Source organism: Polyodon spathula, chromosome 2 (genome assembly GCF_017654505.1).
Source record: "Polyodon spathula isolate WHYD16114869_AA chromosome 2, ASM1765450v1, whole genome shotgun sequence".
NCBI classification, from domain to species: domain Eukaryota; kingdom Metazoa; phylum Chordata; class Actinopteri; order Acipenseriformes; family Polyodontidae; genus Polyodon; species Polyodon spathula.
The window spans coordinates 44,667,313-44,685,964 of NC_054535.1; the positions used below are offsets into that span (position 1 = coordinate 44,667,313).

General features: G+C 38.0%; 1 protein-coding gene across 4 annotated transcripts in view; it reads right to left on the reverse strand.

Annotated features, from left to right (window-relative positions):
- LOC121297028 (GRB2-associated-binding protein 1-like) overlaps positions 1–12,244 on the reverse strand; it is an 89,968-nt gene extending 77,724 nt beyond the window's left edge. For 2 of the 4 annotated variants that reach the window (XM_041223048.1, XM_041223062.1), the window contains exon 1: positions 11,569–12,244. In XM_041223048.1, coding sequence (XP_041078982.1) covers positions 11,569–11,640 — 72 coding nt within the window. In that variant the 5' untranslated portion in view covers positions 11,641–12,244. The remainder of the gene's footprint in view (positions 1–11,568) is intronic. The other 2 variants (XM_041223055.1, XM_041223044.1) reach the window with 1 other exon arrangement.
- Positions 12,245–18,652: the final 6,408 nt, after the last annotated feature.

An 18,652-nucleotide genomic window follows, 5' to 3' on the forward strand; every position in this document is an offset into this window, starting at 1 on the left:
GACAAAAATGTAATTTATCGGTCTAAATTCCAAGCATTACATCTGGCATAAGCCCAACACTGCACATCACCCAGTCAACACCATCCCAACTGTCAAGCATGGTGGTGGCAGCATCATATTATGGGGATGCTTCTCTTCAGCAGGGACTGGGAAGCTTGTCAGGATAGAGGGGATAATGGATGGTACAAAATACAGGCGAATCCTTGAGGAAAACCTGTTTGAGTCAGCCAAGACTCTGAAACTTGGGAGGAAATTCACATTTCAGCAGGACAATGACCCGAAGCACAAAGCCAAAGCCACACTGGTGTAGCTGAACAAGAAGAGAATTAATGTCCTTAAGTGGCCCAGTCAAAGTCCTGACTTGAATCGAATCGAACATTTATGGTGAGACTTGAAGATTGCAGTCCATTGACGATCCCCAACAAACTTATCTGAACTGGAGCAATTTTCTGGTGAAGAATGGGCAAAAATGTCACAATCCTACTGTGCAAAGCTAGTAGAGACATATCCAAAAACTCATAGCAGTAATTGCTGTAAAAGGTGCTTCAGCAAGTACTGACTTAAGGGATTGAATTCTTATGCAACCAGTACATTTATTTGCATGTTTTGCTGACATTTAACCTCCTCCTCATATAACAGTGTTCAGTTTAACCACTAAAGCTTTGAATAAAAAGTGTGTTTGAAAAACTGTGAATACATTTTTTATAATTCAACAAAATGTGACATTGGTAGGGGGTGAATACTTCTGCAAACCACGGTCGGTTGGTAGGTAGATATAGATAGACAGATAGATATAGATAGCTAGATAGATAGAGACAGACAGACAGATAAATATTAGTGTGAATGAGACAGAATGATATATTAGTGTTGTAAATCGAACCCTGATGTTGACATCGATTATCGTGCAATTTCTAATGACAATTATCAATTATCATAGAGTTAAAATGCTTAAAAAAAAAAAAAAATTATAATTCCCTCACACCTATAGTTTAAAAGAACAATAAGTAATATTTTACTGGAGAGTTGTATAAAAAACTCATTCAAACAAATCATGATGTTTTAAGACACATTTGATAAATACACTGGCATTTAAATATAGCACACTCCAATTTTCTTATTCCAGCCGTCATTAGCCTTTGCCTTGTTTTGCTTAAAATCTGACAAACGTCCAGTGGTAAATTAACAAAACAGTACATACATTTTTTTTTTTAAATAAAAAATAAATAAATAAATAAATAAATAAATAAAAACTGTCCAAAGGATATTGTTAAGCAAGTGAACATTTTGCGGGTGTCCAAAATGAATTAAAAATGTACAATAATTTTGCATTCTACTGGTGACAAACTATTCTGACAACCTGCAAAGTTTCATTGGATGACATACGTCAAGCTACAATCCTGCTGTATTTAAACTAAGACAGCAATCAAATGAAAAAGGTTGCGAATAGTGCATTGCTTCAAAACAAAAAGGTAACATATACACACACACACACACACACAGAGTGTACAAAACATTAGGAACACCTTCTTAATATTGAGTTGCTCCCCCTTTTGCCCTCAGAACAGCCTCAATTCGTCGGCGCATGGATTCTACAAGGTGTCGAAAGCGTTCCACAGGGATGCTGGCCCATGTTGACTCCAATACTTCCCATAGTTGTGTCAAGTTGGCTGGTAGTGGATCTCTACTCCGAATAGCTCGTTCCATCTCATCCCACAGATGCTCAATTGGACTGAGATCTGGTGACTGGGCAGGCCACTGCAGTAAACTGAATTCACTGTCATGTTCGTGGAACCATTCCTGGACAATCCTAGCCTTGTGGATGGGGCATTATCCTGCTGAAAAAATCCGTTAGCAGATGGATACACTGCTGCCATTAAGGGATGCACCTGAATGCCAGTGATGTTCAGATATCCTGTGGCATTCAAATGTTGTTTCACTTTTATCAAGAGGCTCAATGTGTGCCATGAAAACACACCCCACAACATCACACCACCATCACCGGTCTGCAATGTTGACACACGGCATGATGGATGCATGTACTCATGTGGTTTTCTCCATACCCTAGTCCTCCCATCAGCGTGAAACAGCAGGAACCAGGATTCATCAGACCAGGCAATGTTTTTCCAATCCTCCAGTGTCCAGTGTTTTTGTTCCTTAGCCCACTGCAACCATAGTTTCTTGTGTTTTGCTGAAAGAAGTGGAACTCTGTTAGGTCGTCGGCTGCCATACCCCATTCTTGTCAAGGTATGACAAGTTATGCATTCTTTTATGGGTCTTTCAGCACAAATGTTGTACTGGACTGTGAGTTGACTAACTGTAGCCCATCTGTGCTCTGCACAATTTGTGTCAGCCTCCTTTGGCCTCTTTCATCAATGAGCCGTTTTTGACCACTGGCCTGACGTTGGCTGGATGTCCTTTGGGTGGTGGACCATCCTTGGTACACACAGGAAACTGCTGAGCGTGAAAAACCCAGTAGCGTTGCAGTTCTTGACACAATCAAACCAGCGCATCTGGCACCTACTACCATACCCCGTTCAAAGGCACTTAAATCTTTTGTCTTGCCCATTTACCCTCAGAATGGCACACATACAAAATCCATGTCTCAATTATGCCAAGGTTTGAAAATCCTTGTTTAACCTGTCTCCCCTTCATCTACACTGATTGAAGTGGATTTAACAGGTTATATCAATAAGGGATCATAGCTTTCACCTGGATTCACCTTGTCAGTCTATTTCATGGAAAGAGCAGTTGTTCCTAATGTTTCGTATACTCAGTGTGTGTGTGTGTGTGTGTGTGTGTATATATATATATATATATATATATATATATATATATATACTATACACACACACACACACACACACACACACACACACACACACAGTACTGTGCAAAAGTTTTAGGCAGGTGTGAAAAAATGCTGTAAAGTAAGAATGCTTTCAAAAATAGACATGTTAATAGATTATATTTATCAATTAACTAAATGCAAAGTGAGTGAACAGAAGAAAAATCTAAATCAAATCCATATTTGGTGTGACCACCCTTTGCCTTCAAAACAGCATCAGTTCTTCTAGGTACACTTGCACACAGTTTTTGAAGGAACTCGGCAGGTAGGTTGGCCCAAACATCTTGGAGAACTAACCACAGTTCTTCTGTGGATTTAGGCAGCCTCAGTTGCTTCTCTCTCTTCATGTAATCCCAGACAGACTCGATGATGTTGAGATCAGGGCTCTGTGGGGGCCATACCATCACTTCCAGGACTCCTTGTTCTTCTTTACGCTGAAGATAGTTCTTAATGACTTTCACTGTATGTTTGGGGTCATTGTCATGCTGCAGAATAAATTTGGGGCCAATCAGATGCCTCCCTGATGGTATTGCATGATGGATAAGTATCTGCCTGTACTTCTCAGCATTGAGGAGACCATTAATTCTGACCAAATCCCCAACTCCATTTGCAGAAATGCAGCCCCAAACTTGCATGGAACCTCCACCATGCTTCACTGTTGCCTGCAGACACTCATTCGTGTACCGCTCTCCAGCCCTTCGGTGAACAAACTGCCTTCTGTTACAGCCAAATATTTCAAATTTTGACTCACATGCACATGCTGCCATTTTTCTGCACCCCAGTTCCTGTGTTTTCATGCATAGTTGAGTCGCTTGGCCTTGTTTCCATGTCGGAGGTATGGCTTTTTGGCCGCAAATCTTCCATGAAGGCCATTTCTGACCAGACTTCTCCAGACAGTAGATGGGTGTACCCGGGTCCCACTGTTTTCTGCCAATTCTGAGCTGATGGCATTGCTGGACATCTTCCAATTGCGAAGGGAAGTAAGCATGATGTGTCTTTCATCTGCTGCAGTAAGTTTCCTTGGCCAACCACTGCGTCTACTATTCCTCAACGTTGCCCGTTTCTTTGTGGTTCTTCAAAAGAGCTTGGACAGCACATCTGGAAACCCCTGTCTGCCTTGAAATTTCTGCTTGGGAGAGACCTTGCTGATGCAGTATAACTACCTTGTGTCTTGTTGCTGTGCTCAGTCTTGCCATGGTGTATGACTTTTGACAGTAAACTGTCTTCAGCAACCTCACCTTGTTAGCTGAGTTTGGCTGTTCCTCACCCAGTTTTATTGCTCCTACACAGCTGTTTCTGTTTCAGTTAATGATTGTGTTTCAACCTGCATATTGAATTGATGATATATATAGATATACATATCATACATACACACACACACACTTTTTTTTCTGAAACAGCGGCACGTGACAGTGTTAGTAATGTTAAATATTATTAGTTTCACTCAAGACAGGCAGCTACAGTAGGGACTGACTTAATACAAAATATGTATAAAATACATTAACAAGCAGGTTACTTTTGATCTCTGCATCATTATCCTGTATTTTTTCAGAGACGTACATTCTCAGTAACTTTTAGAAGGAACAACACAGATTATGTTCTTGCCAGCAAGTTAATATAACCTAGCGTTTAAATCTAAACAAAATATGGTTAACGGCAAACTAGGTTTAGCAACACTAAATAATTTTTTGCATGGGAAAGTTTGTTTTGAAATGCTTCTAAACTGTAAACTTCACCTTTTTTTAATTTATTTATTTTTTACACATCCCAACAAATAGACGCTTGACCACAAAGCAGACTAATTTTATAAATTTCACAACACGATTCTTTCTAATCCGACAATACTTTAGGTGACTATGGTGTTCTTTTGTTGTTGTAACTTTATTAGATTGCTGCATTTAAATATTATGTTCATGTATTAAGAAAGCAGTATCACTTATTTGCTAATTTACAAAAAACTGAAATGATACCTGAAGTGTAAAAGATTAGTCTGCATTGCAAGAAGCTCTACGAAGCCACGTAACATTGGTTTAGCTTCTAGTCGAAAAGGTGTTATCGGTTAGTCTTAACTATCCCGACCCTACATTTTTGTGAACAAATTTTACAAACGCATCCACGATCTGAAGACGTTAGGTCAAGAGTCTTTGAATGCACCGAGAGATCTTTATATGGGTCTCACAAAAAATCGTTGTCTTTGTTTGTATCCCCTTTTATATATATTTAATTGATTCTAAACGGGCAAAGTTATAACAGCAATCTTGTTGTCCTGGACAACAGGCCTGTAGTCCGGTAATAAAACATATATTGTGTGTATATATATATATATATATATATATATATATATATATATATATATATATATCACTGTCACAAAGACGGCCGGAGTGGATGGCGTCATACCAGAAACAGGAAAATAAACAGAGAGGTGGAGTTTGGTTGAGCTGAGCGAATGGCTTCACTCAGCATTTAATGAGTGAACAGAACAGACAGAAAATAAACGGTTGTATTAAACAGAAAAAACACAGGACACAGCACTGGTAGCCAAAATAAACAGACAAACAAAACGGACCAAACAGACAAAACACGGTGGGCTTCTTTTAACAATTATTACTATTATTATTCTTCTCTTTACCTCCGTCTCCAATCCCGTTCTCCACTCACCAAACACACAACCCAGAGTGGGTGAAAACATGCTGCTTTTATGCAGCTGTACCAAGACTTGATTGCTAATCAATCATTCAATTGGAGTCCCGGTACAACTGCACGTGAATTAATAAAGTCCAATTCCACGTGCTCACATTATTACTTTTTACTTGCACGTGAAGTGCTGTTCAATCCTTGTGCCTAAATACAAATATACATTTTGAACACTCGTGTTACACACACCCGTTTATATCCCATGTACCAATGACTATACACCAACATTTAACACACCACACACAACATATAACAGATAATATACACAGGGGCGGGCACTTTGTCACAATCACACACACACGCACACACAGTATAATACTCATACATACATATACACTGACCATATACTGACCGCTCTATCATCACAATTAGTGGCAACATAGTTCAGTCACTAAACTGTATCTCCTTTTATTAATGCTTTGAAAGAATGGTACACATCTTAAATTACAAGGTGTGTGTCCTTCCATAAATGACAGACATGGAATCTGTGTTGTTTTCCAGGCACAAGTAGAAAAAAGTTGTTAAAGTTGTTTTTTCAACATACTTAAAAAGGCAATTAATTGGAAATTCACCTCTGTACATAAACACAGTGTTTTACAAATCTCAGCTATTTAGTGGGGCTTGAATTTTGGGTTTAAAATATTTTCTTGGAAGTGGACTTCTGCCATGACATGTGGTCGTGACGTCATTGAAACAACTTCTTAATGCCTTGAGCTATTAATATCTTTTTGCAATCAAAGAGGAAATAATAATAAATTAAACAACCTGCTAAATCCAGGATTCTAACCTAAAGGTAGTAAAATGGATATTAAAACATTTATCAGCACTCCTTTCATAAAAACGCAATCAGTTTGATTTCAAAAACAGAGACCGGTCAACTGACAGCTTTTTTATTAATGTGTGATTTGCACAGGGAAAAATACTTCCACAGTGCTACAATCCGGGTATCTGTACTACAAGGATGTTGAACGGTGTCAAATCAGGCCAAGTGAAGACAGACATCCAGGACAGTGCACTGGTGAGTGAGAAAACTGAGACGACAGACCCTGTACAGGTCAGTTATAGAAATAGCAGAATAAAGAAAGGCATTATCATGGGTTCAGTAACATCAAGTATTTAGGTGCATTTTAAAACTGGATACTCCCTCTACAGCTTAAGGATGCACACTGAATGAACAAGTTATTTCCCACCAGCAGAAGAAAAGAAAAAAAAGGGTCCTGCCCAAGAATCTCTGGAAAGCCAGCTTGTTATCCTTTTGATCATAGTGTGCTTTGCTGTAGCTTTCAAAGCACACTGTACTGCTTACCACCAACTGAGACAGTTAAGGTTTAAAAATAAGATTTTTTTTTTTTCTCACTATTTATTGTTAAGATAAGAAAAGTAAATTACTAATTAATTAAGATTGGGTCATTTTATATGCATTCTAAGACCAAAACAAGGTAAAAGGTCAAATTTCAGGGTCATGCATTTTAACAAGACCAATATCTATTTACACATTTGTTCTTAACTAATTTTTGTCTGAAAAAGATCACTGTACACTGAATTTTGTATTGTGAACTTTGGCAAAGACATACCTCATTGGTTTTTGCATAAACAATCTTAGAAAAAACTTTTTTTTTTCTTTTTAAATATATAAATTAGTCTGTTTTCTGTAGCGTTCTATGACATACAGAATAAAAGTAATATAGTGCCCTTTACATTTTACAGCTTTAAAACATTTCTTTACATCTATTCTTTGAAACAAAACAAAAAAAAATGCATGTCTTCTGGCAAAATATTAAGATAATGAATTACATGCAGTAAAAAGCACTTGTGAGTAAGGGTCAGTCAGCACAGATTTCCTGCAAGAAATTAGTTTTTTAGGAATTCAGAAATGTTCTCTATATCTGTGTGCCTCATAATTCCTCTGTGTTTTAGAGCAGTGTTAGCCCATTCAGTCCATCATTTATTACCCTTTTTTACACTTACAGGCAGCACATTTCGTGTTGACATCGTAGCAGGATTTCTGAAAACTGCTTGCTGTAGAGTGGTGCTTTTTTCCAGTGTGTTTTTTTTGCATATATGGGATATGATCGCTCGTTGTGATCAATTCAACTTCCTCTGCTGATACATGTGTGATCGAGGACGTTTTTCTAAATGGAGTGAGGTTTAAAACACTAGAAGCCCCGCAGCAGTCATTTTGGCGGTTTTTGGTTTTAACGCCCTTCAAATAAACTGCAATATTATTGGCTGAAGCAGTTTTGAGTGAGGCTGGATTTTCATTGGTTAAAATATTAGTGTGTGTGCCCATTGGAAGAAAACAAAGAAAGCCCGAAGCTCTAGTGAGTGTATGTGTATAACTCGTCTCGATGTGTATGTCCTCCCTCTCGAGATGAGTTATACACATTAAAAAAAAAAACTTAACTAAAAGATAAGTCTATTAATTTTCCTGAAAACACACGGTACAACTATTTTTTTTTTTTTTTTTTTATTGAATTTAATTTATTGAATTTAAGTAATGTTAAAACTGTACAATGCGTAAAACCTCATCTTGAATATTGTGTTCAGTTCTAGTCACCTCACTACAAAAAGGATATTGCTGCTCTAGAAAGAGTGCAGAGAAGAGCGACCAGAATTATTCCGGGTTTAAAAGGCATGTCATATGCAGACAGGCTAAAAGAATTGAATCTATTCAGTCTTGAACAAAAAAGACTACGCGGCGACCTAATTCAAGCATTCAAAATTCAAAAAGGTATTGACAGTGTCAATCAAAGGGACTTTTTTGACCTTTAAAAAGAAACAAGGACCAGGGGTCACAAATTGAGATTAGATAAAGGGGCATTCAGAACAGAAAATAGGAGGCACTTTTTTATTTATTTATTTATTTATTTTTTTACACAGAGAATTGAGCGTCTGGAACCAACTCAAGTTTTGAAGCTGACACCCTGGGATCCTTCAAGAAGCTGCTTGATGAGATTCTGGGATCAATAAGCTATTAACAACCAAAAGAACAAGATAGGCCGAATGGACTCCTCTTGTTTGTAAACTTTCTTATGTTCTTATCTAGTGCAGTTATAGGAAGTGAGTACATGGAGTGATAGAAGATAGAATCACACAGATTTGCCTTGCAAAATAAAATATTACCCAATGACTGAACAGCATGAACAATGGCATTTCAACAGCAGTAATGCCTTTAAAAGGCAGCAGACAACCAATAACTTATATAAGGCTGTACAGTGTATTATTTGGGGCTGCTCACAGTTATTCGTTAGAACAGACTTTTCCTTAAAAGTGACCTTTGCACTAATCTCATTATTTCCCGTTGCTGCCTCTGTGCTACATACAGATTAGATTAGAAAGAAGTGTGTGGCAAAACAAAATGGAACTGAAGACAATTCAGTGTTAGGGTGCAATCCATCAGTTAATATATATGAACAGAGAAATATAAAAACTACCACAACTGCAACAATATGACACACACAAGAGACAGCAGCAATCAGCTGTGAGAATGTTACACAAGTGACCGCCAGAAACTTTACGTGGGGCGATCAGAGTCAGGAGTGGAAAATATCACTTGGCTACATTTTTCAAATACTGCTGAGTTATAAAACTGTGTGTGTCTCCACAATCCTGAAGATACAGCATGTCCAAAACAAATGCCTCTACGTAGCAAAATACGCAATGCCACGTCTTAGCTGGGGAATAAAAAAGCACTTTCAGATGAGAGCCGTACTTCACAATTGATACTATAAAAGCAGAACCCTGTAGAAATATGTTTGCAATATTTTTATTCCTACTCATTGTAACCCAACTGAGATTCTCCCTTTCAGTGCATGTACTGCTTCTACATTTCTTTTTTTGGAACTAATGCACAAAGATCACATTGTAATGTGTCAAGTTCAAACTGGGATTAGGTTGTAATTCCTTTTGCTATCCATGAGCCAAACTGCCCCACCCCCTTCCCCCTCTTCCCCAAGTGCAGTAGTGAGGGAGCACTGAGCAGACTCACTTGAGCACTGCAACACTATGTGCACTGGAGACCAAATCAAATGAATAATACTGCGGGTGGCTGGTGAAGGTCTGATTAGGGAAAAGTTTAGAGGGACTGATCTGAAATGAGAAGTACTTACATGCTTATAAATTGGCCATAGTAGGACTGCCATATGCTGTATACCTGCATATCAAATACTGTACCCATTTTACACCAAACTGGAGTGCTTCATCACAATAATACATTAATAAACTAAAACCTACAATCATCTAGATTAAATAATAGACAAACTAGGGAATCCATCAGACATTATGGATCATAACTTATAATATATTTTTTTTATATATAATATAATTATATTTTCCGAACAAGCTAATGGATTACAGTGCTAACATTTCACTTCCTGTAGCCAGGTACAAACCAAACAGGAAATAAAGTCTTGGAATTTATCAGGTTATTACATTAAAAGGGGCCCTTCACATTTTCAAAACACAGTAAAGGCAAATTATTATTTTACAATATGTTTTGCAACAAGCTTAAGTTTGCTTTAGTTTTAAATCTTGTGTAACAAGATCAGTATTGAGGAAGTGGTAAAAAAAAAAAAGAAAAAGAAAACTGTTTTCAAGAGAGTAAATTTCTGCACACTAAGTTGTTTTTAATATTTCAAGACGGGTCAAGTGTACCAATAAGGGAAGCAAATCACTGCAATGAAACATACCAACTAGCAACAAGCTTTTCAACTGCAGCTCAGACACTAGTGCAGTGAAGAGAGTTCCTATAACAACATTCCATTTCAGTAAACAAAATCAAAGGGCTATACACCCCTTTGGCTAAGCGACCAGATGTTAAACGCATTTGGTATTCTGAAATTGTTAAATAAATTAAAGCCTACTGTATAAAAACAAACAGTATTGGTACTGTAAATAATTATCAGTTATCTTTAAACATTTCAAGTAATACTTTAAAATAAGAAATCTGTTATAACTTATTTTATCTTCAAAATGTACTATTGAAAAAGGTGCAATACAATTCAGAGAAGGAAAAAAAAGAAGGTGTGTGCACCGTGTTTAAGGTTAGCTCAGTATGCACACATCTTGAAAGCAAGTTATTTTGCTATATTAACACCTGAACGACTGACTGAGGGAAATGGTACTCTGGTGCATTTATGGGTGGCAAAACGTGTGTCACCGCATATGTGGAAGGTTTCTGTGCTTTGGGCTACTGTAGCAGGTATGATCCTTTTTACAACTGAAATAAAATAAAGATATACAACATATTTGGGTTTAAAACGTAAAAAAAAGTTAGTTTTCTGCAAGCTGACATTTCGTTGCATGCGAGATTTGTGCTACCCCTCCCCTCATATTGAGTCTTACCAAGATGTCAAATCGTGTAGTCTTCATCTGCTTTAATTAAAGTTCTTAACAATTTGTCCCTATATGTGCCTGCGTTCGGTGTTTATATAGTTAAAACTTCAGCCTTCATGTTTCCCAAACACACAACGGCTGTAACATTGAAACCAAAACTACAGCACATTTTTCCTTAACTACAGTACAGTTCTACCTCTTAAGAAACCAACACGTTAAGGACTGCATATAATTTACCCCATTAGTAACTCTTCCACTCACTCATTTAAAACGTATAACAAAAAAATAACAGAAACATGTATAGGATCGGCTTTGTTTTCCACCTTTAACGAAATGTAATCGTTGCCTTGTTGAACTGCCGAGATATGCCAGCAGCACTGTTTTATGTCAAATATATACGCCGTGTTTAAAACACACATTACTACAAAGAGAAAAAAACTATACAGTCTGTTATGCAGCATTAACAATGTAAGTAATTGTCACAATACAGAAACGCAACATTTATGACAACAGACATGAGTAAGACAAACACCACAAAACAGCAGGGTATGTTTAGCCATTCCAGCAGACTTCGTAATTACCAAAAAATCGTTATCTTTACGTTTTACTGTTTTCCCTTAGAACCAAACATTAGAAGTCTGCACTCCAAAAAAAGAGTATGTGTGTTAGACCTTCATATAGTTTTTACTTACGTAACGTCTCAACTTTTTCTCAGGCGGAGACTTTCTCAGCCACCCCGAATACACGACATCTCCTCCGCTCATGTTCTCGCTCTTTTTTCCTTGAGTTGACTCGTTTGTTTGTTCAACAAAAAGCAAAAAATGTATAGATGTAAGCCAATAAATGTACGTCAAGTGTCTATCGACATTGAAGAACACAGAATATAAACTGTCTCTATCTGGACTACGGTGATGGTAGGCTACAGACAGAGATACCAACACCCCTGCTTTCTAGGGCAGTAGCTTCAATCCTAATGGAATAATAATCAATTTCACTCAAAGTCAATACAACCACTTTTGCCAACGCTAGAACCGATGGTAAACTTTATTTTTCACTTTTTCAGTGTGCGCAGTTCGGTGTGTTCTTAGTTCTTTCTCTCTCGGGGATCGTCTTTCTCCAGGAATGAGTTGTTACTGTGTTCTCTTTCCAAACAAACTGCAAGCAATCAAACTCGCCAAGTTCTAAATTCAAGGTGCAGGTTGTTTGTGTCTTCTCTCAGAGTAAAACCCACTCTTCCAAGACCGTTTTCTACTTCTTTCGGTAGTTACTTTCACTGCAAGTTTTGTGTGGTTTGATTACACCTGGGATTTTCGATTTCCCCCGACCTTCCACAGTTCCAGTCTCTTTCCTTCTCCCTGTTGGTCGATGATTGACAGCCCGAACGGCTATTCGCTCACTCAAACCAGACTTTCCTTAAACCAGCCTCCAAGGTGGGTGGGGCCGAGAGACAAACATGGAAAAGCCCAACTGCGCAACATGACGGGATATGTAGTTCTTCAGGATTCTATTATGGAAGAGGCGCTGGCGAAGTTTTCATAGTTAGCTGCTCATGCACTGCACTCAGTACAGATATCTTGGTGGTGGATCACATTCTTTGGCAATATTTCGACAGTCGTTGCGAGTCCAACATTTTTTTCCCCTCATGTTAACCCTAACCTGTACGTTCAGTTAGTTAATTACGATGGTAAAATTCATACCCATCATCAAAGATATGGCCACCAGCACCAGTTACATTTGCTTTAAACTGAAAAATATCTCAATTATGAATACAAAAATAAAAAAATAAATAAAACATGCATTGTTATCACAGTTGCGCAAAAATAAAGTGCCAACATATAAGGCAGATCTGAAAGATCAAGTTGGGGCAAGAGATTCCCAGATTATCCCTTATGAAAGTGCTTTATAGTAAAAGCATAGTGAAACCTTGGTAAAACATAGGTAAGTGTTGCTAAGACCGAAAATGTATGGTAAACATATTAATAAGCATGGGAAACCATGGGAAACTAATGATAAATGCAGTGTATAACCACAGGAAAAGCACAGGGAAACTGCAAAAATACTGTGGTAAACATTTATAAGGGATTGATCACCTTAAAAGGCACCCATCTATAGCAAGACCATCACCCCTTACCCCTTAGAAGGTTACCATTATAACAAAAACACCCAATTTTGTTTGCTGACCAGATGGTATTCTCTCCTCCTGCTGCATGTAGCAACCTGCTTGGCTGCATGTACGCAGCAGAGTTCAGAAAAAGGTTCTAAAGCAGACCATTGGAAGAATGTAAGCAATGTGAATCGTCACAGCAGACTGCTTTTCAGTGTGTGTGGCAGAATGCTGGAACAAACATGGGACATTATTCGTATAAAATGTGGTCACCATACCATGTAATGTATATGAGATTATTTCAGCTATGCAAATAGTTTTTTTTTTTTTTTTTTTTTTAATGACTAATGTTAGAGTAGTGTTACATAGATAATGCTAGGGATCTCTGAATAAAATTTAACATGACCATATTGCACATTGTTTTGTACAAATTATTTTATTTCACAAAATAAGCATTGCAGTACTTTATTTAGAAAATACCTGTATATTATCATTATATATTATTATTATATACTGTAATATATAATAATATATTATTATAAACTGTTAGGTGTTACATTTGACACAGTTATTTTGATTATTCCAAGACAACTAGCTAACTACCCTTAGCCTTATACTGTACACAGCACAGTGTAACGTCATCATTATCAGTTTGAAACTAAATATTTGTAGAAACAGTCAAATGTAATTTCATATCCTATAACAGGCCCACTATAAAACAATGTCATATTGTAACCAAAGATATGTCATGTACAACAAATGAAGACATTAAATACAAAACTGCTACACACCAGAGCACAATGTTCTAAAATTAATTTGCTTCTCTTAGAGGAAAAGAGAAACTTGCATAGGGTTGTCTTCTCATTACATTTATGTATAAATGGACAGCTGCCAAGTGAGCTTGCTAAGAGCTTCTTATAATTTAAGCCAGGAGAGCACTTAGAATTTAAGGTCTTCACCATCTACAGCTTTTTCCTATCCTGGAATAATACACTATACATGTTTTCAGTAATTACTTTGCACACAGTGGAATCATCTGCCTCAGTAGATTAAAATATGGAACTCTGTGAATGCTTTTAAGAATAAGTCGAGTCAATACTTAAACAAGAGACTTGTATTTGATTGCACCCCCTTGAATGTACACTTTAATGGAGGCTGAGTTGAAATCTGCTTGTGGCTTGTGGCCCATGGGGGTTCTTAAAATCAAGGAAAATATTCTGGAATTGTCTTTTTCCCAAAACTCATTTTTTTCATATACTGCACATTCTGTTCCTTTTAGAATAGTGCATACCCCCATCAATCTGGACAAAACTTGTTTGGCAGTGTATTGAAATTTATGTTGTTTATTACTTGATTCATAAAGTCCAATGTTCTGACAATTTCTAAAGCAAGAGCAATCCATTGCAAGTTTGATTGCTGGCACCTAGTGGTTAATATTAATTGGATTAATTCCATAGATTAAAACAATCAAACAAAATATGTTTGAATTTGTGCCTATTGTCCCATGTGAGGCAAAAGAAAAAATGCTTATCATGTGAATGAAAAATGTGGAATCGACTCATTTGCATATACATTGCAGCACTAGATACATCTTTATTTGTTGTCTGGTTCTGAGCAGACAACTATGATCTAGCTGCAGGTCAAGGGGTTAAACAACACAAGAAAAATAATGTATCTACACATGAAATAGAAGTAGAGTGTCCATTTCTTTAAGCTACGAAAATAAAAATGTCCAAAACGCAATTCAGTATAAAATGATTTAATAGTAAGTACAATAATCAGTAGATAATGTGCACATCTTAGATGTACATTATAAAACATATATGTAACTGCTAAGGTTACAATACAAACATCACCACTACTAATATGTTTCTTTTTGCTAAAGGTGTAATTTTAAATATATATATATATATATATATATATATATATATATATATATATATATATGTGTGTGTGTGTGTGTGTGTGTGTGTGTGTGTATATATATATATAATAGATATATAGATATATATATATATATATATATAATACCCTATTTACCCTACTAAATATTTCTCAAATTTTATCTCTGATTTCTCCCACTTTTTAAAATACAATTAAACATATCATTTCATTCTTACTGACCAATATTACATATATGATTGCAAGTCCCCAAAATTTTGTTGTTTAAAAAAAAAAACATTTTTTTCTTTACTGTTTCAGCCTAGGACATCTTCACTGCCCCAAACTATTAAAAGTGGGAAACAACCTCAAACTAATTTCCAGTACAGTAGAATCAATGCCAGTCTTGGTGTCCGTGGTAATTAGGGATCTACCTAATTCGCGATTTCTGGAAATTGAGTGGGGTTACCGCGAAATTCACCTCTTTAGGGGCCAATGCATACCGGACTACTTTTTATGCCATGTTTTGTGCATTGCATTCAGGCAAATAAAATAAAATAAAATAAAATAAAAACATCCTTAGACAAATAACATTTTTAAAAAATACTCCAAAGCGGTTAACTTTCTTGTTTACTGTTCAAATTACAACAATATTTTAATCAGCTTACCAGTGCGCCTGTACTTGTTTTTCTGTGACCTGTACTGCCCAGTAGGAGGTGGGAGAAAGTCAGTATTGTATTGTTGTATTATACTGATAGATAACCCCTAAGTTTTCTTAGTTTACATTTAGGGTTAAAGTTGTGATTGTAACATGATCTCTTTAGGAGCGCCAATGGCTGAGGGGTCATGGGTCACAGGATTGCTACGTCTGTGCATTGGCAGCACTATAGTAGGTCCTGTTCCTTGCCAAATAAAGCTACGTTATATTTACAGTACTGAGTCAGTGCACAATTAATAAACTAACAAACAGTGTATTACATTTGGCGACGGGGATTAAAAAATAAATAAATAAAAAATAAATAACAGTACCCAGCTGGAAGAAAAATGCCGGTATTTGGAAGCATCAGCAAGTACGATGAAGACAGTGACTGGACAGAGTACATGGAGCAGCTGGGACCCTATTTCACAGCAACACTCTCATCAGAAGATGAAGATTATACCTGTAAAATGGTTTCTTTGTAGGATGATGAACTCCACACAGTGTGAACTCCTGGTCTCCATGCTGCTTGCTCATGAGGAATAAACTGAACTTGTACCCAGAGATCATTGATATAAGCTTTTTTTTGGCGCCAAAGCCCACAACACCGTCAACTATTGTCCAAATTTCAAAAAGAAGAACAGTAAAGAAAAGAGGGGGAAGGGGTGGGATATAGATGTGTGGAGTTCATCTTCCTACGAAGAAACCATGTTACAGGTAATCTTCGTCTTCTTACCGAATCATTTAGGGCAATAGGGTAGTTGGTAGAAGTTATTAGAGGAAGACACGGAATACCTAGTGTAAAGTAGGCTGAAAACAAGACTTATTAAAGTTGTAACAAAAATAAAGTGTCAGAGGAGGCCCAGGTAGCAGCGTGGCAGATGTCCTGTATTGGGCATATTTTAGTTTTGCCCCTATATTAATCCTACCTTACCCAGTGGTTTTGAAAGGTACTGAAGATGGTATCCTTTCAATGCTGCAACAGAACTTGATGCAGGGTGAGATGCAGATTAAATTTGTCTGTTTGAAGTCAGTTCTGCCCTGGTTTTGTGATCCCCCTACTGAGATCACAGTCTCTAGAAATGCAGTGACATTTTAATTTCCTGTAGCCAGAGTCTGAACTGTGGTAACCTAAATACTATTATATTTGCGACTTTTATTATGCTTTTTTCGCATATGAAAAAAAGAAAACAAACGTATGTGGTCAGCAATATTTCTGGAGCAAAATAAGTTTTATTGTGATTTGCCAAATATTTTGGTCACAAATATTTATGGCTTTACAGTAGTTAAATATCGTCTGAGGCATGATGTGTTTCCTTGGGGTCTTAGATGGTAGCCCCACCAAACACTCTAGCCACCCTAGGGTGGGACCTACAGAGTGACATTCCCAGGCAGGAAGCTGGAGATTGCAGCATTGTGAACATTGATGGAGGGTAGGTAGCACCCCTGTGAAACAGGTAGCTGAGACATGATAATAAATGTCGATAGAAAGACCCCAAGTGGTGCTCGAATTTCGGATCGCACCCGAGGATGACGTTCATCTGTATAATCTGAAACCTGAAAGTTTCCACCCTTTTAATTTAAAATGTGTTTATTTATTATCCTTGACTAAGTAGGTTTTGTATTTGTTCAGATAAATATAGCTCTTTAGTAGTTCCTCTTCAGTCTTTAGGCAGCCAACATCAACTGCAAAGTATTGTTGAAACGTCTTCCTGCAGACTGCTGCTAACACTGTAGGTGTAAAGCACCGCATACGCTATTTCCAGGATCTCAGAAATCCAAAACCTTTAGGCCCAGTGAGGAGCTGAGAACAAGACTAGTTCCCCCACAGTCTACTATCCAAATATAGTTGGCCTAATGTCAGGGACAAGTATGCCTACATATGCCTATCGACAAAGAAATGGATTGGATTGTGTGCCATGGCTGATCCACGATGAAAACATGAGCAAATAAAGTGGTAGATGGCATTCCTCAGTAGTGAGAGAGAAACTAAAAAAAATATTGTAAACTGAATCCAGCAAGTAGGTTGCTTGGATTGTGATGCTTATCGGTCGAAGTATGTCCTGGCAAATGGTTTTCAGCACAGTGCAGATTGTTGGAAGTCAGGATGATTTTAGTGAAGGTGATAGTTGTGGTCACTACTTCTCTGATGAGTCTGCTCCTTGAAAGTTGCCACCTTGTAGTTCCCAAAGAAGCTTGATGTTGAGGAAAACGGGAAGATATAGTTAAAAGAAAAAAGTGACACCCTGTGACAGGCTGGCGAGTGGATTGAGGCTCAGAGACAGAATAAAGGCAAAAATAAAGTTCTTTATTAAATAAAATAGTCAAATAAACAGGCACAAGGGCCAACGGAAAGAGGTTCAAAAATAAATAATCAAAATGAACTTACAAAATAACAGTCAGGTTCCGGGTCTTTAAACAAGATATTCCTTTCTTTTAAAAACACAAAACTCTCCAACACAAAAGCAAACTCCAAACAAAAGAACACACCCCAAACAGAAAACACACACACTACTCACTGCCAGCCAGGGCCTCTCCCCTGGCTTTTCTCCCCTGTGGCTGGAGCCCAATTAATCAATAATTATTCAATTAGAGCTCCAGCCACATTCTCACATGTTTTTCTGGCAGGGAGAAATTTAACCCCCTCCCTGCCAGTTCCAAACATGTTCATATAGACAGGGAGTTCCCCGTCACATATTCCCCCCCTTGTGCCTAGCACACATGGCCCCAACGGCCACCTCCCCCCTCAAGTCCCAAAGTCCTTTGTCCGGTCCCGGGACGGGGAGACATCCGTGGTCCATGGGGGCGGCCAAGGTGGAATATTCAGTTCCCCATCTGGCGTCCTCCCAGCAGGACTGGACCCTCACGACCGGGCTCCCTCTGGTGGCGGAGGCGGGAACGGCGGCCCGGCTCCCTCTGGATCTCTTGGCGACGCGAGACCCCCTGGCCCCTCTAGCGACACTGAACCCTCTAGCGGCGCTGGCGACGCTAGACCCTCTGGCGGCGCTGGACCCCCTGGCGATGCTGGACCCTCTAGCGACGCTGGACCCCCTGGCATTGCTGGACCCCCTGGCGACGCTGGACCCTCCGGCTC